Source organism: Erpetoichthys calabaricus, chromosome 12 (genome assembly GCF_900747795.2).
Source record: "Erpetoichthys calabaricus chromosome 12, fErpCal1.3, whole genome shotgun sequence".
NCBI lineage: Eukaryota > Metazoa > Chordata > Cladistia > Polypteriformes > Polypteridae > Erpetoichthys > Erpetoichthys calabaricus.
The window spans coordinates 140,778,967-140,802,055 of NC_041405.2; the positions used below are offsets into that span (position 1 = coordinate 140,778,967).

The window sequence follows — 23,089 nt, forward strand, 5'->3', positions numbered from 1 at the left end:
CCAGTTTTAAATTGTAACCCCCGTCTTTATTTGACGTGCTCTCCCGTTACAAATGTGTTTTTCTCTCCTGATGGCTTCAAACGCATAAATAAATTGCCATCGATTTCGCCACACAGAGCTCCCCGGCCTTGAGCGTACAGCAGATGCGGGCAGAAGTGGGCAGATGCCGTTAAAGGTTAGATTTGTAATTTGGACCCAGCATGGTGACTTCTAAGCCCACCGTGATGTGCTTTACTTTCACCACTCAGCGTGTTCTCATGACAGGTGCCCACATAGCTGATGTTTGCTCTCTGCTAATCTTTGTTTGAGTTCTTCTGTTTGTCTTTCCGCTTGTCAGAAGCCATTATGGACTCCCCTCCCTTTCCCTGAACGTACAGGCCTGCCTCACGGCCCTTGGACCTCCAGTTCAACTGCTCTTCTATCAGACGAAATGGCGGCCCCCCCAGCTGGCCTGGGCTGAGTCCGTGTCCAGAACTGCTGCTGGGAGATTGTCCAGATCCCTTCAATCCGTGTACTGGAAACTACATAGAAATATATATATATATATATAGACATATAGCATATAAATATTGTAAATGATTTGTGCCACCCCCACCCCCCCCCCCCCCCCCCCCCCAATTTGCCACTGGATCTGAACCCACCACCACTGGCCCGCCTGTACAGCTGATATACTGTAAGTGCACTTTACCCCTTGGCCGTGTCTCACGCTTCACCACCTAAACCTACAGTCTGAAGTGAAGAGCATCCCACTGCTAACACCAGTGCATCAAGTTCACACGATACTCTCCGCAGGATGATCCCCAAATGATCGCAGGTCGCCAGCTTCTCACCTCCTAGGCCATCAACAGAACAGACAGTCAGCAGTCTAGCCTGTTCTGCTAAGAGAGGCGATCACTGGAAAACGGGACGTGAGGTGGCCGCTGTTGTCAAAACCTCACACTTCAGCCCCCCATACTGTCTCTCAGTGTTTGCCTTGTCAGCTCCTGAACTGAGAGTGTTAACATGGCTTCATATTCTCCGACCTGCTTAACCTGCTTTAGGACTGTGCACGTCACGAGTCCTTCTCAGCAAGTTTTGATGTGTTCAGGATTCATTAATGAACTCGATGTCAGTCCATCATAGGGCACACACACCCATCGTCCCTCACATCATGCCAAGTTTAGAATGGCCAATTAACTCAGCCCGTGAAAGGATAACTCATCAAATCACACAGGGAGCACACGTAAACTCTACAAAGACAAGTGGAAGTGAGGCAGGATCACAAAATATACAAAACATGCGGATCCTAAATCTACCTGCCCTTCGAAACGGCCAGAATCGGTGCAAGGCGACGGAAATCTGAAAAACAACGGAAACGCCGACGCCTGAAGTTTAAGAAGACATCTGCCCGACTCCTGGCGCTCTCTTTCTGTCTGTCTTATCTTCCACACTCTCCAAGACATTTTTGTTAAGCATTCCTATCTTGCAGTTTTAATAGCTTTATTTAACAAACACGACACATTTCACGGCAAGACTGCCTCCCCGTTTTCATAAAAACGACATAATACGGCTGGCCAGTCCGCTGCGCGCACGTCAAAGCCCCTCCAGTCGCCGCTGGACTGCACTTCCCAGGAGCGCCACATCGTTAGTCTGTCACTCAGCGCGAGCCCCGCCCCTACACCGGCGTTTCCGAAAATATTCACCCAATAGAGGGGGATCCAGCACGCAATTGGTGAAAAACTCTCTGATGTCACGGCCCAACGTGGGTATACTTGTGCTTCATTGGCTAACTTTCTCTGCCTGCTGCGTCCAATGAGGAGACTCCCTTGTGCCGGTGTCAACGCTCATCATTTAAGGTGGAACGGCTCATTTCCCTTCCGTTTGGCTTCGTCGATTTGCACGCGGAGCGCATTAATTAAAAGCTAATAAGGAAACGCATAGTAAAATTAATAAACGCATATATATAGTGCCTATATAGTGCATATATATATATGTGCGTGTGTGTGCATAAACGATTAATTAGACATCCAATTTTTAAATTTTACAAAGAAAATATTATTGTTTTTTAATTTTAAATATAACTTAAAATTACACAATAACAAAAATAAAAACACATAAGAACTATCTATTATATAGCGCCTGTCCTATGTATCTGTTATATAGTGTCTTTCGTATCTAATTTATAGTGCCTTTCCTATCTATCTATCTATCTATCTATCTATCTATCTATCTATCTATCTATCTATCTATCTATCTATCTATCTATCTATCTATCTATCTATCTATCTATCTATCTATCGTGCCTTTCATCTACCTGTCTCTCGCTCTATTTATCAGTTCACTTTTCTCTTCCCACACTCGAGCTCTTCAGTCTCCAGAGTTTGCCATGAAGACGTTGGATGATCTCAGATGTGTAAATTGCTGTGTGTCATAAAGATGCCAAACAGGAAGAAGAACAGCGGTGTCGATCCCCAGAAGAGCCGCCCTGGAGGTTCAATTCATTCTGGAACAGACAGAAATGCTGAAATCCTTTCTAGTTACGCATACTCTCAGATTTACAAGCCGCCCTGTTTTGCGCACTCTCCTTGGGTTCTTTCCGACTTTGCCTTCCATGATGTTGCAGCCCTGCTGGCGTAGCCGTTGAGGTTTACACCACGAGATTCCAGTTCAGCCGACACCAGTGACACCACCGAGTGGCTCACCAGTTACACAGGTAGGCTGTGACCTCATTAAAACCAAACAGTCTAATTCACAGTCACAGGGGAGCTGGAGCCTGTTCTGGGACAAATAGACGTAATATTGATCAAACCCTGGATAGGACATCACAATGGCCACTCGTGTACGCATGGACACCAATATTACAAGACTGCAGGTGTGCTGGAGCACTGGTGTAGCTGGAGGGAAATCCAGAGATCCATAGGGAGAGCCGGCAAATACCAATTTAAACACAGGACCCAGAGTCATTGAGGCAGCAGCACTAACCAGTGTGCCAGTTCTAGACATTTATAAACACATAACTGGATGGATCCTACTTAGTTCCTATTAAATAAAGCTAATGTGCCCAAAGGGTAATTCCCACCACTCACTCATAAACATCTCGCCTATGGAATAACATCAAACGGCCTGTTTAAACTTTCAGGACTCCTGTCTGTCTGGTGAGCACATGACTGCCTTATCTCTCTCTAAACCCCTGATGACAACATGTCAGCTGGTCCTCCTCCTGGATGGGTGGGCGCCTGTTGTCCTGCTCAACCAACTTGTTGGCAGTGTAGCTGTGACAGCTGTGAGAATACAGCTAAAAAGCCTCTGGCAAAGACAGCCGACACGTTAAATTGCTGTGGCCAGACATGTTCACTTGCCATGACAGGCCGGCCATTGGGTTTTTTGTTCCATTTTGATTTTGTCCCTTTTTTGCCAATGAGTCCTATTTACACATTAATAAAGCGCATATATGTAGGGTCATCTATCTATCTATCTATCTATCTATCTATCTATCTATCTATCTATCTATCTATCTATCTATCTATATTATATAGTGCCTTTCACATCTATCTATCTATCTATCTATCTATCTATCTATCTATCTATCTATCTATCTATCTATCTATCTATCTATTTATATATTTCTTTTCACATCTATCTATCTATCTATCTATCTATCTATCTATCTATCTATCTATCTATCTATCTATCTATCTATCTATCTATCTTATATAGTGCCTTTCACATCTATCTATCTATCTATCTATCTATCTATCTATCTATCTATCTATCTATCTATCTATCTATCTATCTATCTATCTATCTTATATAGTGCCTTTCACATCTATCTATCTATCTATCTATCTATCTATCTATCTATCTATCTATCTATCTATCTATCTATCTATCTATCTATCTATCTATATTATATAGTGCCTTTCACATCTATCTATCTATCTATCTATCTATCTATCTATCTATCTATCTATCTATCTATCTATCTATCTATCTATCTATCTATCTATCTATATTATATAGTGCCTTTCACATCTATCTATCTATCTATCTATCTATCTATCTATCTATCTATCTATCTATCTATCTATCTATCTATCTATATTATATAGTGCCTTTGATATCTATCTATCTATCTATCTATCTATCTATCTATCTATCTATCTATCTATCTATCTATCTATCTATCTATCTATCTATCTATATTATATAGTGCCTTATCTATCTATCTATCTATCTATCTATCTATCTATCTATCTATCTATCTATCTATCTATCTATCTATCTATCTATCTATCTATCTATCTATCTCACATACATAAGGTCAGCATCCCCTGCAGATATCATTTTAGTCATAATTCCCTAAGTTGTTAGGGATGCTGCTTATCAGCTCTAGTGACTCGGGTTCGAAGCCCTGTCTGTGTGGAGTTTACTTGTCCTCTCTGAGTTCACATTGATTTTAATCGGCTGTCCTATGATTGACTGGCATCCCGTCCAGGGTTGGTTCCTGTCTTACGCCTGATGTGCCAAAATAGATCCCTGGATTGAAATATACTGGCTGTTGGGTGATTTCCAAATGCCAACCCTGAGTCGGATGCCAACCCATTACATCTCACACTCCCCTGCCAAACCCATCTTAAGCCAGTTCAGTATCCTGGCCGAGTCTCTTTTAAAAGTGCTGCCTACTCAGACCAGACTCACAGGAGTTGTTCGCTGTTTGACTTGATGGTTGCCACCTGCCTGGAGACCCTGCTCAGTCTTGAGCGCCGTGCCCCTCTCAAGTTTGCCATCTCCCAGTCTCTGCTTCTTGACCCCAAGTTTTGTTCAGCTCTCTGAAAACTCATGTTCAATAAATAGAGAGCTGAGGAGGAAGGTCATGTGCCGAGACTTGTGGGGTACCCAAACTGGCAGGAGACACATGCACTCTAAGATGACACATGGCACACATTTCCATTAGATTTCCAAGTGAGGCCTTCCCTTGAGGGCAGCATAGTGGCACAGCTCCAGTCTCCTAGGGTTTAACTCCTGGTCTGAGGAACTTTGCGTGGTCTACCTGTGTCTCTACGGGTTGTCCTCTCAAATCCCAAACACCTGCATATTACTTGGGCTGATCCCAGCATGAGGCTGCCTTGGGATCGACTGGCATCCCCTACAGGCATTAGTTCTACTTTGCTTCCAATGCTTCTGGTAAGCAGGTCCAATGGGATGCCAACCTTTCATTGGTACACTTTGGTGATGAGTGGCATCAGCCTGATCCCTACTACCTTGAATCCTTGAAATTTCTCATGTCTGGTATCCTGAATCCTTGAATTCTCAGATATTTGATACATTGACCCCTTGAACCTTCTGATGCCTGGTACCTTCAATCCTTGAATCCTCTGATCCTCGATACCTTGAACCTTTGAATCCACCGATGTCCGGTACCTTGAATCATTGAAACCTCTGATGTCTGGTATTTCAACTCCTTGAATCCTCCAATGCCAGGTACTCTGAATCTTTGAATCATCTGTTATCCAGTACATTGACTCCTTAAACCCTTTGATGCCTGGTACCTTGAATCCTCTGATCCCTGCTACCCTGAATCCTTAAAACCTCTGATGTCTGGTGTCCTGAATCCTTGAATCCTCAGATATCCAGTACATTGAGTCCTTGAACTCTCTGATGGCCAGTACATTGAGTCCTTGAGCCTTCTGATGCCTGGTACCTTGAATTGTTGAATCCTTTGATCCCTGGTATCTTAAATCCTTGAATCCTCGGATTCCTGCTACACTGAATCCTTGAAACTTCTGATGTCTGGTATCCTGAATCCCTGAATCCTCAGATAGCCAGTACATTGACTTCTTGAACCCTCGGATGCTTGGTAACTTCAATCCTTGAATCCTCTGATCCTTGATACCTTGAACCTTTGAATCCTCTGATCCCTGGTACCTTGAATCCATGAAACCTCAGATGTATGGTATTTCGACTCTTTGTACCCACTTATCCCTGGTACCCTGAATCCTTGAATCATCTGATATTCGGTACATTGACTCCTTGAACTTTCTGATCCCTGGTACATTAACCCATTGAATCCTCTGATAGCTTGAGTCCTTGCCCAAATACTGCAAGCACATCTATAGTTAGCACCAAGCTAGCTGTCTTATTTTGACATAAATATTAGATGAAATTCCACCAGGATCTTATAACCCTCAACCAAAGAGACACCCATGCAGCCTCCAAAGTACCCTCCTGGCAGGGAGGCATAAAACAATCAATGAAGCTAATCAATGCACCCTGTGATAAGGAGTAAAGGCCCTGAGGCCGAAACCAGAAAATTAATAAATCATATTTTACCGAGCTGGCGTCCCTGAAATGATTTAAACTAACGATAAACACACACCACTGAATCCGTTTAGAAATCCAAAAATGCAGAATTAGTAGCTGCCATCTTAAATATGGACATCCTAAAGACATTACACATTGGAGTTCTGGTTGTCACCTAGTAGCAAAAACTGGTTGTCAACAACAAAATGGACACGGCCTCACAAAGCCACACAAAATGGTGGCTCCTGAGAATGCAATACGTGTGGAGGAATGTCACAAAATTGAATAATAACACCTTCAAAATGCAAATAAAAATACAACACACAAGGAAAAATGAATCCTGCACGTTCCAAAACCTTCATGTCATAGATCGCTCCACTGTTTCATTCCAACATATTTTTTGGCCCGGTCGTTGGTTTTTGTGTCATTTTTATTAAATGACATTTTAAAGTCTTGTTTCATTTTGATAATCTCCTATTGCTTCCTGAGATCCTCGATGGCAGGTTCATATGTGTCGATGTGTTCTCTCGCTGCAGTCGGTAAGTCGGACTAATTTGGGAGAAGCATTTACATTTGTATTTGGCTGATACTTTTTATCCAAAGCGACTTACAACATTTGAGATCCAAGTGGTTACATTTCTTTTGGTTTTCCAATTGGAGCACAGGCAGGCCAAGTGACTCGCTCATGATCACCCAGGGTCACTAGCAGGATTTGAACCTACAACTTCAGGGTGTGAAGTCCAAAGCCTTAAGCACTGCACCGCACTGCAGACTCCATCTTTCTAATGCTTCGGCCCTTACTCTTAATAAGCAGTTGCTTGTACAGATGTGCATGCTGTTTTTGTAGCTTTTTAACAATGGTTTACGAGTTTCTGTAAAGGTGCTGCTACTGTGCTCATTAGGAGCTTTTGAAAAGGCAGGCGCTCACATTTGACTGCACAGAGTCATACATCTGTCAGCCGTAATATTAAACCCACCTGCCTAATATTGTGTAGGCCCACCTGTTAAGGCATAGAGACGCCAGAAGACCCCTGAAGGTGTCCTGTGGTATCTGCACCAAGATGTTAGCAGCAGATCCTTTCTGTCCTGTAAGTTGCGAGGTGAGGCCACTATGGTTCAGACTTGTTCTTCCAGATCATTCCACAGGTGCTTGATTGAACTGAGAGCTGGAGAATGTACAGGCCCAGTCAACACATTGAATTCTTTGTCACGTTCCTCAAAGCATTCCTGCAGAATTTGTGCAGTGTACCTGCTGAAAGTGGCCGCTGCCATCAGGGAATACCTTTGTCATGAAGGGGTGCATGTGGTCTGCAACATTCCTTAGCTAGGTGGTACCATGTGAAAGTGACATTCACATATATGACAGGACCCACTATTTCCCAGCAGGGCATTGCTGAGAACGTCACAAATGCTCTGCCGTCTTGTCTTCTTCCCATAATGCATCCTGCTGCCATCTCTTCCCCAGGTAAGTGACACACACGCACCTGGCTGTCCACATGATCTAAAAGAAAACCCGATTCATCAGACCAGGGCACCATTGCTCCATTGTCCTGTTCTGATGCTGATGTGCTTATTGTAGGCGCTTTCGGCAGTGGACAGGGGTCAGCATGAGCACACTGACCAGTTTGCGCTGCAGTAGCTTCTCTGTGGACCTGACCCAGGTGGGTTAGCCTTCGCTACCCCATGCACATCAATTAACTTTGAGCACCAGCTGTCCTTCCTTGGACCACGTTTGGTAGATACTGACCACGCCCCACAAGACCTTCTGTTTTGGAGATGTTGTGACCCAGTTGTCTAGCCATCATCATCATTTGGCCCTTGTCAAAGTCACTCAGGTCCTTACACTTGCCCACTTTTCCTGTTCCCAACACATTACCTTCAAGAGCTGAGTGCTCAGTTGCTGCCCAATATATCCCACCCGTTGGCAGGTGCCACTGTAATGACTTTCCAATCAATGTGATTCACTTTACCTGTCAGTAGTTTGAATGTTGCGGCTGACTGGAATATGAATGAGGAAGACTCTTTTGTACTTTTCTATCGAATGTTGGCTTTAGCTCCCATAAAAGGCTTTATGGCCGTATATCACATGGTATTCATATTTTGGGTTTTGAGATTTGGTGTCATTGTTCATTTCTTGTGACTACCACACCTTTCTTTATTGCTGAATGGCTGTCCCCCATAGTGAAAGAAGACAATCTTCAAAAATCAATAAACAAAAAGGTAAGGCAAGTTACACTCCAAAACGCAGAGGTAGACCGACTCCCAACTCCTGATGTCACGCTTCCCTCCCCTCGGCCCACAGCCTCTGTCTTGGATTAGCATGAATATATCGCTCTTGCAAGCGAACTCTGATTCTTAGCGTGAAAAATCAACCGGGATGTTCAAGGAAATTCTAGAAAAAACCCCGATCTAAATCCGTTAAGTAGTTCTCTCGTTCGCAAGCTAAGCATATATAAGATACGCCCCAAGGATGGCACGTGAGTGAGGATGGCCCCCTACTCTTGAGGTCCCGCCTCCCCCTCCCCTCGGCCCGCTGCGTCTCTCTCGGATTTGCGCAAATAAATCGGTACCACAAGCGAACTATGATACATAGTGCAATGAGAGATGTCGCAAAATCTTCCGGAATGTTCAAGTAAATTATAGAAAATAAAAACAATCTAAATCCGTTAAGTAGTTCTCTTGTGAAAAGCGGACAGACAGACAGACAAACAGACGTCAGATTTTATATACATAGAGATGATGTACTTCCCAGTTTCCATCTGAGGTGGGATTCCCCATCGTTGCACTTCAGTAACGTGATCTGCTCTTTCCCTGAGTGGATTGACTTTATTGAGGCCATCATGAGATGTGAGGAGGTCAATTGATGGATTAGTTAAGTCCACACATAGCCAAGTCACAGTAGGATATGCTGCTTGGTCCAGGGATACACATGGGTGACTATTTTGTAGTGTGGTGGCCAGAAACGGCCATGAGGCTCATGGTGTAATCTCACAAGTGTTTTATAGGTTTTGAGTGTCGCGTTAATTTGGTTTGACCCTCCATCTTTTCAGCACATCAAAACCTTTCCGACCTACAGTGTAAAATTCAGGGTGTCCTCCTCACATTTTCTTCTAAATAAGTGTATCTGATGCCTGGTACCTTCAATCATTGAGTCATCTGATTCCCAGCAACTTGAATCTTCTTATCCGCAGTATCTTGAATTCTTGAACAATCTGATGCCTGGTACCATGAATCCTTAAATATTCTGAATTCTGGTACCTTGACTCCTTGAGTCATCTGATCCCCAGTATCTTGAATTATTGAAGCCTTTGATGCCCTGTCCCTCTGATTCCTTGAATTCTCTGATGTCCAGTACCTTGAATCCAAGTCCCAAATACCACAAGCAACTGCCTTATTTTAACATAAATCTTAGCCATAATGTCACCAGAATCCTGCAACCCTCTACCAAGGAGACACCCACGTGGCTTCCCAAGGACCCCACAGGCATGGAGGTGTGAAATGATCAAATATGACGTTAATCAGGAGCAAAGGTCCACCTGCGACTCATTTTCAGAAATTTAAGACCTGATGCTGAGGGCACTGGATGGGGAGAAGATAAATGGGTGGGTACTGGAAAGAGTGAAATAATTTTTACGAAATTGAATTTGTGCAAAGAATTTACAAAACAAGTCATATTTCACCACGAGAGAACTTTGTTTTATTATTATTCATCTCATCTGTAATGTTCTTCTCCATGTACATGGCATGGCAACATTTAGCCTGATGGAGGGTGTGGGAAGGGAGGTGTGGCTGGAGACCACTGACCTGTGAGAACTTTGAAGGTGTCTCACCACTGTTAAGATCCATTGGTCTGGGCATGTGGCCATCAATGAGTCTCCAGAAGGATCCTGGCTTGGATCAGCTTTGCAGAGTTGAGGAAAGTGAATGAAAAATGTGTTACCTCTATCCGCCCCAATCCCCAAATGGATGGTGTGAAGCAGGTCCGGTGGTGTGAATGTGCAGACAGGCAGTGCACAATGAAGGTGAGAGCATATTGACCTGCGTGGAAGGAGTTGTAGAAGTTCAGTGCAAGCATTAGAGAGCAATTTTGGATGCAATACTCCTTGATTTCCATCCCAAAAAAACGTAATCCCCCCAAAACACCCTCATTTCAATGAGTTTTGTACTTTGCCATGTTTTATAGCAATTTTGCAAAACTGCTGAAAGGAGGGAATTAGCAGTGATGGAGAGTGGAAAGAATGTTCTGGATGGGTAGGTGGTGCTGTTTAGGGGTACTCAATGGAGAATACTGGATTAGGTAGGGGTACTGGATGAGGGTATTCTGGTTAGGAAGTTTGGGGGTGGTTTACGGGATTGGGGTACTAAATACAAAGAGGCTAGTCATTTGAGATAGTGATTAGGAATACTGGATGGGGTGGAGGTTACTGGATTGGGGGAGCTGGATGTAGAGGATTAGGGGTTACTTGGTAAATTAGATAGAGGATACTGGATGGAGAGGTGGTGGATGGAAGAAAGTGTTTCGGATAAGGAGGTACTAGATGGTGGGGTACGACTTCAGAGCTATACTAGATCAGAGGGGGCACTAAATGGAGAATATTCAATCAGTGGGTGATACTGAGTGAGAGTGCACTGGTTAGGGGGGCGCTGGGAGAGGAGGGAGTGTGAGATTGGTAGGTACTGAGTATTGATTGGGGTACAGTAAAGGGAAGCTATACTGAATTGGAGGTCCTGATTGGGGGTACGGGATAGAGGTTAGTGGTTGAGAAAGGGTATTGGAGGACATATGGGACGGGGAGGCAGCAGGGTGTGGGGAGTAGATTGGGGGTTGAGCTGCAGTTTGCTTATGAGGTGACAAAAGTAATTTACGTGAATTGAATTTTCAATTTATTTGCCTGGCCCATAAATCCCCTCGGCCAGCCAGATCCCGGCTTTGGTTGAACGGGACAACTTCCAACAAGCGAACGGGGCCAAATATCATAACGAGGCTTTGTTTAATTCTCGGCAGCTGCGCTCCCCTCACTTGGCTTATTTCAGATTTTTTTTTTTTTTTGCACTTCTCTCTTCTGTTCATTTTTTATTTTTTTTGTGCCGTGACTGATTTGGACCAGAGCAGCTGCATGTTTCCCTGCCGCCCCTCTCTCTCGCCTTTTCTCCGTCACATAGCGCTCTCGTGTTCTGTGATTAAATGTGCTTGGCGTTGCTATCAGCATGGGCGTAATCAAACAGAATTAAATAAACTGCACAACAAAACTCCTCGGGATCCATGAAGGCATCCACTGCTTGTTGGCATCGCTTGATTGCATGGCATCACAGGGTGGTGGGACTGCAGATTTTTTTGGTGTCATGACACAGGGAGACGGCACACCTTCTCATTACATCCTGTGCCAGTTGAGAGTGAGAGAGTGACTGATGGGGTGGGGAGGGGTGATGGCATCTCCTGCTCAAGTTGTATTTGCGTCACATCTTATAAATAGGCCAAGGGTACCAGCGTTTCATTATACCCATCCTCCCTCAATCCATCACCTTGTGATTGGCACAGAGGGGGTGATTAAGGACATCACTGACAGAGTGTCCATCCATCTTGAACATTTGGCCACTGGTCTCATGTTGAAATGATTGTCTGGTCTTCATGGGTGTTGTCATGAATCATGGCTTACTAACCTAAACAGTTATCATTTTTGTTATTTTGGATTTTTAGCATTTGGATTTTTCTCTTAAATGACGTCATTATGGAACCATTTTAGATCTTTCTCACAACAGCAGACATGTTGTTTATGGCTGCCGAGTCATTGCTTTACTATTTAAGATGGCGGCTCACATTTCTGAGAAAATACATTAGGTCGGTTATGTCTTCTAGTATCAGTGCTGCACTATTTAAGATGGCGGCACATCCAGGTTTGGAAAAATTAAACATCCTCAAGGTTCTTCGTGGCATTCCTCTGAGTTATGGAAAGCAATCTTGAGTTACAATTAGGGCCTTTCATTTTTTAATTTAATTTTGGTTTACATAATTTTCATTTTGTAGAATTAAATGAGGTCATACCCATGACCAACTATCGACTATTCCTTGCTGTGTCCCCAAAATGATTCTTCATCTCCTGCTCTTTTTTCTCAGTACCTTTTGTCCACCACAAGAAGAACCTCCATTTAAAAAAGAAATCCACACCTGTGGCTAGAAGAGAGAAACAGCCAGGTACCAGTAGGGGGCAGCTTGCCCTTTCACCAAGAGAAAACATGTTAGAATACCAGAAAAAAGTGTGGGAGACAGATCACTGGCAGAACGGCAATACTGTCTAGTTAAAGGAGCAGACAGAAACAAGCCTGTCCAGACCAAGTGGGATCAGGGGTGCAATAACACTAGGGACCATCAGAGGCAGTGTTAACCTGCTGGCTTCATGTTCAGCTCAGACATGCACAATGACTCTGGAGCTCAGTCTGGGTGTGATGAGGGTTCCAAAGCCAACTTATAATCAGAGGAGGCTTGAGTCTGGAGTTGGGAGGTGAGAGGTGCAAAGGCTCACCATCAGGACCAAGAGAAAGAGAGTCAGTGGGACAACTGGAAAATGGGGAAGAGGTGAGCCTCACAACTGGAAAGAGAAAGAGACAAAAGACCGAGAAACAATAAGAGGCACAAGGGTTATGACACAGACGTCTTCAGAAATCTGACGGGCCCAACCTGGAAAGAAAGCAGAGTCAAAGGCGAAATGTCAAAAATAGTCCTAAGAATGAATTCCTGGAGGAGATAAACAAGAAGTTCTTTTATAAATCAAAGAAAGTCCAGACAATAACAGAGTAATGGGGCTCTTAAATAAGATGATCACTGTGAGGTCACATGGATACATCGTAGCAACCAAAAATCAAAATAGCAGTGCTGATGGTAATTGTAATAAAATCACAACATGTTTTAAGAAATTCAAATTGGACGATTTCCAGCTAAGCTGTGACTCCCGTTGAGACATCAGGGTTTCATTTTGTTCTGTCCACTTCCCTTTGGTGCCCTGAATTCACTCGTCCCTCTCACCTTCAGTAATGTCCTCACTTCTTTTGCTGTTATTGTGGGTGTTGATTAGTATGTGCGTGGGGGGGGCATTTGTTCCTTCACACTAGCCATAGTCCATTAAGCTTTCAGGATGGCAGTTTTAATCGTTGAACCATAGTCAGGTAAACTTTCCTAAGTTCTTTTCTGACATGTTGAACCACCTTTGATAAGAGTGGCTCCAGTTATTTCAGGTTGTGGATTGACTAATGAAATGTTCTCCATTGCTTGTTCTTTCTTGCGGTGCTCACTCCCCGATGGTTGTCTTTGATCCTCAGATCAGACATGGGCTTATTCTAACCATGACCTTTTGCCATCCATGTGAGCTGCATGTGTGTTCTCAGCTGTGGAGGAATCGAGGTCTGTGCTCATTAGGACCCTTTTGAACAGGCAGGCACTCGCACGTAATCAAGTAGGATCATGTACAATACAATACAATACAGTTTATTTTTGTATAGCCCAAAATCACACAAGAAGTGCCGCAATGGGCTTTAACAGGCCCTGCCTCTTGACAGCCCCCCAGTCTTGACTCTCTAAGAAGACAAGGAAAAACTCCCAAAAAAATGGGAGAAACCTTGGGAAAGGCAGTTCAAAGAGAGACCCCTCTCCAGGTAGGTTGGGCGTGCAGTGGGTGTCAAAATGAAGGGGGATCAATACAATACAATACACAGAAGGGAACAAATTCTCAATACAGTATAAAAATAAAAAATTTTACAAGTACGGAACAGAATTTAACAGTAGATGATATCACATAATATGATTTGGATTTATTTAGAGTCCTGGAGACCTTATCCATCAAGCTGCCTCCCCCATTTGGCCAGTGCTGGGCCAGCCAATCCAATGAAAGGACCCCTCTACCCCACAGTTCCTGTGATCCTCCATCAGAGCTGACTTTACCTTAGGCAGGCAAAGCAACTTGGCAGGTGGGCAGTGGCACCAAGTGCCACATTTGAGTACCGAGAAGAGAAACAGAATAGGCGAGGGTTAGTAACAAATTATAACTATCATGTTACTTTTGTTTTAGTGCTAATGACTAACAACAGAGATGGAGTCATATCAGTGGTGGATCTTCACCTTGACACTGGCTATGGATTTGGTGAGCAGAAGGAGAGGCTGTGGCCACCAGCCCTGGTTTTTAACCATGTGACCCTTGTTTGCCCTGTCGTTTCTGTGTGTGGCCTGTGTGTGGTCGGGTATGCTCTGAGATCCTGGTTAGGTCACTTATCCTGCTTATACTCCAACTGTGAAGTGCCTTGGCATGGCATGATATACAAGCATGGCAGATTGGGCAACCTTCTGTGTCCATTGCTATATCCAGTAAGACACATCCCAAGCCCAGAAAGAAACACAGGAGTTACTGAGTTAGAAAAGTGTGAGCCTCGTCAGTCAGTCAGTCAGTCAGTCAGTCAGTCAGTCAGTCAGTCAGTCAGTCAGTCATCATCCAACCCGCTATATCCTAACACAGGGTCACGGATATAGTGCCTCGTATCATCATGAATAGGGCTGATCAGCAAGACTCGAATAAGAAGCAGGAGAAGGAGGCGTAGGAGGGCACCTCTCTGTGATTCTTGTAGAAGTCTCCACATCCACTCACATGTTTCTTTTTGACAATAACTAAAAGGACACACGAGCATCAGCCCTGGCAGCTGCTCACATATGCCAGCTCAGATTAACCCACCCACTACTCTGCTCTTTTGTTATGACTCCCTTCTAGCAATAAGCACGAAATTCTTTGACCCAATGATTCTGTTCTTTTTATCAACCCTAAAGCAGGCTGGCACCACTAAACCTTTAAATGGCCCCGTGCTGCTGTCTGCCAGCAGAAGAGCAGTCGACATGAGGGGTGTGTGTGTGGTCATCTGCTGTCATTGGCACTCGGTGTAACACGTGGACCACTCTTCAGGACCGCAGGATATTCATCCATTTATTTTCTGCACCTCCTCTCTCCATAACAGGTTCACAGAGAACAGCACTGGGGACAAGGTAGAAACCTACCCACAATGCCACAGGAGTCTACACCAGCTGACCTCAGTTACAGTGGACCAACCCAAGTCACCACTTGATTTATCGGCCATTTTTACTGAATGTGAGAGGGAACCGCACTACTCAGAGGGTATTCACGCAAACACAGAGGGAAGGTCACCCAAGGTAAAGACAAGGTCCTAAAATGTAAGGAGGCATCCAGAACCAGCACTATGCTGTCTACCCAGGGAAGTCAAGATCACTCTCTCATTTGTAATTTCACTGAGTTTGCATGTAAATGCAGCCTGCCCTGTGTGCCCCATGATTATAGTGCCCGTTCCTTGACTTACTATTACTGTTGAAACCAACTTGGTGTTTACGAACCAGGCTTCATCCCAGCACTCACGCCAAAAAAGTATCAGGAACACATTTAAAGATTCAGCCGTCTCCATCCAGCTGCTGACACCAACGTGAGATCAGCGATACATTAAGAAGTCAATAAAGAGATTTCATCCCACTACTGACACCACGTTTGATCAAGGATACATTTAGAGCTTAAAGAAGAAACCGAGAAGCTTTCATCCAACTACCAGAATATAACAGAAAACTGAAGAAGAATGAATGGATGGATGGATCTGTGGGTGGATATGAAATGAAAAACATCTCCAAAAACAAAACAAAACAAAAAAGAAAGAAAAGAGTGACATACTGGCATTGAATTAAGTGGAATAAATTGAATGGAAAATCTGGCACTCCATCCACTGTTAATTCCTATGGAGCCCTCAGTGCTGCTGGGATAGACCTTGGCTCTCCACAACCCCAAACTGAGTTAATGAATGGATAGTAGGATGGATATAAGGGGTGAACTGATAAATGGAGAAGTGGTATATGAAAAGAAATTTAACTGAAATGAACTGCAACATGGATAGGCAGGAAGAATGGATGGATAGATAGATGGATAAGTAGATAACATTTCATTGAAAGGATGGGTGGGTGTGATTAATGGATGGATGGATTCTAAGAGAAATGATTTATGGAAAGAGACTTGGATGAACGGACTCTGACTAAATTGGATTGTATTACAGGCATCTATGACTGGATGGGTAAATGGATTCTGAGAAGACGGCTTTATAACAAGAACTCTTATTGAAGGTGTGAATGCATTGATGAATGGATGGATGTACTGATAAGTGGATGGGTGGATTCTAAGTGAAGTGAAGTATGAATAGAAATTGAATTGAAACCATCTGGAAGATGGACAGGCTCATATGATGGACAGATGGGTGGCTGAACTGATGAGAGTGCTACATTAGAAGACACTGAATTGGATGGTACATACCTGCATGTAGGAATGAATGAGTAAGTGGATTCTGAGAAGACCACTTTATAACAAGAGGTCCAGTTGAAAGGATGGATGGACACTGAACATGAATGCAAGGTATTGAAGTTGAACAGAATAACAACTTTAGCCCACTCTAGGTTGGCCCCTGCGTTGAGCCCAATGCCATCATAAAGGGTGTTGGCTCCTCACAACCCTGCTCTGGATAACTGGGCTAGAAAAAGAATGGATGGATGGATTGGTGGATGGACGGATTCCAGGAAAATGTCTATATGAGAATAGACTGAAATGAAATGAACTGGAACATTATTGAATGAATGGCTGAAAAGATGGAAAATTACTATACTGAAAAAAAAAATAAAATGAAAGGGTGACTGTGGGAATGGAAGGATTATTAGAAATACCAGTATGTAAGTGGAAAGAGATTAAAATGGAATAAATGGGTGAATAAATTACAAGCTCATGTTCAGATTTATTGCCTTGTTTTCACAGGACAATAAAATTCTTACTTGCAGGTCTCTTATATGAAATTAAATATATATAATATATATTTGGTGTTTAGTTAAAATGATCAGATAAAAGGAAAGGTGGACATTTAGTTTAGAAAATCAGCACATGGAATCCAGGCATAGATAGACAAAGGCACTATATAAGATAGATAGATAGATAGATAGATAGATAGATAGATAGATAGATAGATAGATAGATAGATAGATAGATAGATACCTGAACAGTTGGATGGATGGATGGATGGATGGATGGAGGGCTGAGTGAATGGATGGATGAATGGATGATTGGATAGATAGATAGATAGATAGATAGATAGATAGATAGATAGATAGATAGATAGATAGATGCTCTGAATAAGTGGATGGATGGATGGATGGAGGGCTGGGTGAATGGATGGATGAATGGATGATTGGATGGATGGATGGATGGATAGATGGATAGATAGATAGATAGATAGATATAAAGGCACTATATAAGTTAGATAGATAGATAGATAGATAGATAGATAGATAGATAGATAGATAGATAGATAGATAGATAGATAGATAGATAGATAGATGCTCTGAATAAGTGGATGGATGGATGGATGGATGGAGGGCTGGGTGAATGGATGGATGAATGGATGATTGGATAGATAGATAGATAGATAGATAGATAGATAGATAGAAAGGCACTATATAAGTTAGATAGATAGATAGATAGATAGATAGATAGATAGATAGATAGATAGATAGATAGATAGATAGATAGATACCTGAACAGTTGGATGGATGGATGGATGGAGGGCTGGGTGAATGGATGGATGAATGGATGATTGGATGGATGGATGGATGGATTGGTGGTTAGCAGTCTGACTGGATAGATAGATAGATAGATAGATAGATAGATAGATAGATAGATAGATAGATAGATAGATAGATGCTCTGAATAAGTGGATGGATGGAGGGATGGGTGACTAGATGGATGGATGGAGGGCTGAGTGAATGGATGAGTGGATGCCTAGTATTTCGGCAGTTATCTAATTACCATCTCTCTCTCTCTCCCTCTCTCTCTCTCTTTCTCTCTCTCTCTCTCTCTCTCTCTCTCTCTCTCTCTCCCGCCTTAACTTCCTCCGCTTCGGTTTGTTTCTTAGAAACAGCAAGAAGAAAATAAAGAGGAGCCAAGCGGAGTTTGCGGAGTATCCCGGCCCTCTCGTGGACCGCAGTCCTGCTCGCGGGGAGTGGAGCAGGCAGGCTGCCGCCGAGTGTGCCAGCGCCGTCCGTCCGTCCGCGGGATCCGCGCGGAGCCACCTTAAGCGCTCGCTGCCAGACACAAGTGTTTGTGTTCATGCCAACAGGCACAATTTATTACAGTCTGGGACGGCTGCTGAAAAGCCTGCTGGATTTTCTAGTGACCTGCTGTTCCATCCTGCCTGCTTTCCGATTCAACAAACATTCCTCCTCCCGGAGCGGAAGCCTTTGGAACGGGAGGTGGGGAGGCTGCGGGACTGGGGGGTGGAGGGGGGTGGGGTGGGGGGGCTTTGCATCGAGGACGCTTCGGGTCTTGAGATTGAGCCCAACTTGAGGGGACACTTCTCAGGGAGCTGACCATGGTGCCTGGACGGACCTGAAGCGGGATCCACTTCTTTCTCCTGCCTCGACCCCTTCCTCCTGCCCTCCCCGACCCCACTAGAAGAGGACTCTTCTTCTCCGAAAAAAAGACCAGGAGGAAAAAAAAGTGTGTTCGTCTCTGCCTCCGTGCCAGCCTCCGCTGCCTTTTTGGCCGGCTTCTGCGTTTGGATTTTTTTCCTTCTTTTTTTGCCTTCTTGCAAAGGGGTTGGAATTCACTGTCGGAAAGGATTGGGGTCTGTGGAAGAGGAGTGGGGTGGGGGGGTGGGGGGGGGGCAAGAGGGGTCATCGATCTACTGGCCGACGAGTCTCCCAAGTCAGCAATTATCGGCACATTAAAGCTGAAGAATGTATCCCCAGGGACGGCACCCGGTGAGTACGGCTCGATTAAACACTTTGAAGCCGCTGCTTCTCCTTCTGCTTGTTTGGGTTCTTTTCCCTACACCCCCCCCCCCCAGCCCGTGCCCCCACCCGCCCCGAAAGCAGACAGAAAGAATCTCGTAATGGCAGGTTATAGCCAGGTGTCTGATCCGATCGAGTCTGTCAGGGCTTGTTTCGAGCTACTGTGATAGGTGCCAGCGATCTGACATGAGATGGAAGGTCTTAGAGGGAGGGTGGTAGAAGTGAGGGAGGAGACCACCAATCTCCCTGTCTGTCAGGAACATACTAATGCTGCTAATGAGAAGTGTGCGCTGCTCTGCGTTCTTATTTATCTATTTGAGTGACTGGCTGGAGTTTTGAGTGAGCATTTGGGTTTGTGTGGGGGGGTGGGTTCAGAGAAGAATGGAGGGGGGTGGTGGGCATTGGGTACCTTGCCAGTCTTCTTAATGTTCTGTTTGGATTTGTCATCTTTTTCCTTTTGGATTTGCGGAGTACGAACTTTCAGCGACACCCACGGATCTTTGAAGGGGGCTCGGATTCTCTTTCTCCCCCCCTCTCTCTTTTGCACTTCTGTTTGTTGTTTGCATGTGGTGCCAGGTAGCATGTCACACGAGCGGGGGCTTGGCAAGCAGTGTGTCTCTGTTGGTATTATGTTTGGCTCGGGACTCTGCTCGCCTACCTGAGGAGTTGTGAGAACATCCTCTTCCCAGAACTGCCTTCTGTCCTTGTTTGATTTGATTTGGAATGGCAACCGTTCAAAACAGAGCGCCGGGCGGGATTTGCCCGTGTCAAGCAAAGTTCACAAAGTGCCTGGCATGCTGAGGCTGTGGTGTGATCTCATGTTGTTGTGTGCCCGTCACCAGGCTACTCTGAAACCCCTCCGTGTCAACCCTTTGGCTCCTGGCTTTACTGTGTCCCTGTTTCCTGCTGCTAAGAGAACAGAACGCCGTTAGGTCTGTAAAAAAACGAAAAAAACGAGGAAGAATGTGAGGTGGCGGTGCTGAGGTGACTCCAGAAGTGTCACTGCCTGCCATAGCCACGTGGGACCGCTTTACACTGGGGGCTGCATCTGCAGGGAAGTCTTGTGGCTGAAGAGATGGGAGTTTCCTGCCAGATTCGGACCCCCTGTGAGGTCCAACAAGCCCCCTTCAGTCTTCGTCACTCCCAGGGACAGTCGGTAATACACGCTGAGGGGCGAGGGCGGTGAGGAAGGCGCTATATCAGGTAAAAGTTAGCCGGAAGTGTTAGTGTCATTGGACGTGAAATACGAGCGGAACACTCAGTGACTTTCATATCTGCTAGCTGATCTGTGACTTGTTAGAGACATCTGTTACATGACATCGCTCCTGTCTATCTATCTATCTATCTATCTATCTATCTATCTATCTATCTATCTATCTATCTATCTATCTATCTATCTATCTATCTATCTATCTATCTATCTATCATATAATGCCTTTCATATCTATCTATCTATCTATCTATCTATCTATCTATCTATCTATCTATCTATCTATCTATCTATCTATCTATCTATCTATCTATCTATCTATCTATCTGTCATATAGTGCCTTTCATCTATCTATCTATCTATCTATCTATCTATCTATCTATCTATCTATCTATCTATCTATCTATCTATCTATCTATCATATAATGCCGTTCATATCTATCTATCTATCTATCTATCTATCTATCTATCTATCTATCTATCTATCTATTCTATCTATCTATCTATCTATCTATCTATCTATCTATCTATCATATAGTGCCTTTCATCTATCTATCTATCTATCTATCTATCTATCTATCTATCTATCTATCTATCTATCTATCTATCTATCTATCATATAGTGCCTTTCATCTATCTATCTATCTATCTATCTATCTATCTATCTATCTATCTATCTATCTATCATATAATGCCGTTCATATCTATCTATCTATCTATCTATCTATCTATCTATCTATCTATCTATCTATCTATCTATCTATCTATCTATCTATCTATCATATAGTGCCTTTCATCTATCTATCTATCTATCTATCTATCTATCTATCTATCTATCTATCTATCTATCTATCTATCTATCTATCTATCATATAATGCCGTTCATATCTATCTATCTATCTATCTATCTATCTATCTATCTATCTATCTATCTATCTATCTATCTATCTATCTATCTATCTATCTATGTATCATATAGTGCCTTTCATCTATCTATCTATCTATCTATCTATCTATCTATCTATCTATCTATCTATCTATCTATCTATCTATCTATCTATCTATCTATCTATCTATCTATAATGCCGTTCATATCTATCTATCTATCTATCTATCTATCTATCTATCTATCTATCTATCTATCTATCTATCTATCTATCTATCTTATACAGTGCCTTTCTATCTATATCAATCATATAATGCCTTTCATATCTATCTATCTATCTATCTATCTATCTATCTATCTATCTATCTATCTATCTATCTATCTATCTATCTTATACAGTGCCTTTCTATCTATATCAATCATATAATGCCTTTCATATCTATCTATCTATCTATCTATCTATCTATCTATCTATCTATCTATCTATCTATCTATCTATCTATCTATCTATCTATCTATCTATCTATCATTTGTTTGCTCATTTGTTTATGTTTGCTTCACATCTCTCACTCCATATTTGTGTTTTATGATATTAATGCTTGTGGACATTTTAAATGTTGGACCTTTTTATCCATATTTAGCTTAGACTGCCTCCATGGCTAAATGTATGCGCTGTCTGTAACCCCATGGTCTTGTGCCCCCCCATTAGCTCCCCTTTCTTCAGGACCTTATAGAACAGGAAGATGTCGATTTCATGTGCTCTTTGTTTTTGAGCCCCACATTACTCAACTCCATTCCCATCCCACTTCCAAGCTGCTGGCCCCTCTTTCCTCTCATTAACTGTTTTATTTCCAGGTTTGGGTTGGGTGTCTGACATTCCAAAGGTCCCCTGCCTCTGACTTCACAGTTCCCTGCCCAGACTGCTATGACCCCCTAACCCCCCCCCCCCCCCCCCATGTGGTATGGCGTAGTTGTTAAGGCTTTGGACTTCAAACCCTGGAGTTTGTGGGTTCAGATCCTGGCCTTGTGACCATGAGCAAGTCTCTTTTCTGATGTCCACACTTCTATTTTCTGAACCCCCTTTTTTGGCTATTTGGTTATGTGGAGTTTGACACCATCCTGTCATTGTCAGTTTGAAGGCACCAGCCAGCTGTAGATGAGCCAGCTTACCCCATGGCACATGCTCACAGCCACACTCACTCATGCCAGACTAAGCTAACAGTCACCATAACTAGCATGCGTGTGGTATGTGGGAGGCGTCCTGAAGACAAACCCCATGGATGATGTATGCTACAAAGAGGCACTGAGCGAGTTGGGAGTCCTTGTCCTTGGAGCTTAGACACAACAGCACTAACTGTGCCACAAGGCCTCCCACCTTAAAATGTCCATCTATCCATTACTGAACCCTTTTAAACCAATGAGTTCAAATCCTTTCCTCTGCCAGTACATTGAAGGGCACACACACACACACACACAAGTTTGAGACACAAAACCATTAAAAGGACAAAGTGGGGCACCTGAAGAAAAGCCCATGCAGACACCTGGAGGACATGCAGACTTGGCTGAGATGAAATTGGAATCCAGGCCATTGGAGCACTGAGGCAGCAGTGTTAACCTTTGCACCACTAAACTGGTCATTTGTGGTGCTGCTCATTTACCTGAATTCTTCATAAAAGCCTCTGGGGTTCATGTTGGGAGCAGACCACCAGGCCACATTAGAAGGCACCAAAAGCTAATGAGGTGACCATAAGAGTAGTGAATGGGGTGCACTGTGAGCACCTGGGGTTCAACGGTTTATTGGGATGTTGACCTGAAGTTTGACGCACCTTCTGACACAATGGAGCCCCTGTGGATGCGT

At 43.6% G+C, this 23,089-nt stretch overlaps 1 protein-coding gene across 6 annotated transcripts in view; it reads left to right on the forward strand.

Annotated features, from left to right (window-relative positions):
• The window catches only part of tle2b (TLE family member 2, transcriptional corepressor b), a 186,847-nt gene that overhangs the window by 47,868 nt on the left and 115,890 nt on the right, over positions 1 to 23,089 (forward strand). For 2 of the 6 annotated variants that reach the window (XM_051935264.1, XM_051935269.1), the window contains exon 1: positions 18,644 to 19,105. The exons of the other annotated variants lie outside the window; for them this stretch is intronic. In XM_051935264.1, coding sequence (XP_051791224.1) covers positions 19,082 to 19,105 — 24 coding nt within the window. In that variant the 5' untranslated portion in view covers positions 18,644 to 19,081. Of the gene's footprint in view, positions 1 to 18,643; positions 19,106 to 23,089 lie in introns of those variants that run through there. 6 annotated transcript variants of the gene reach the window in all.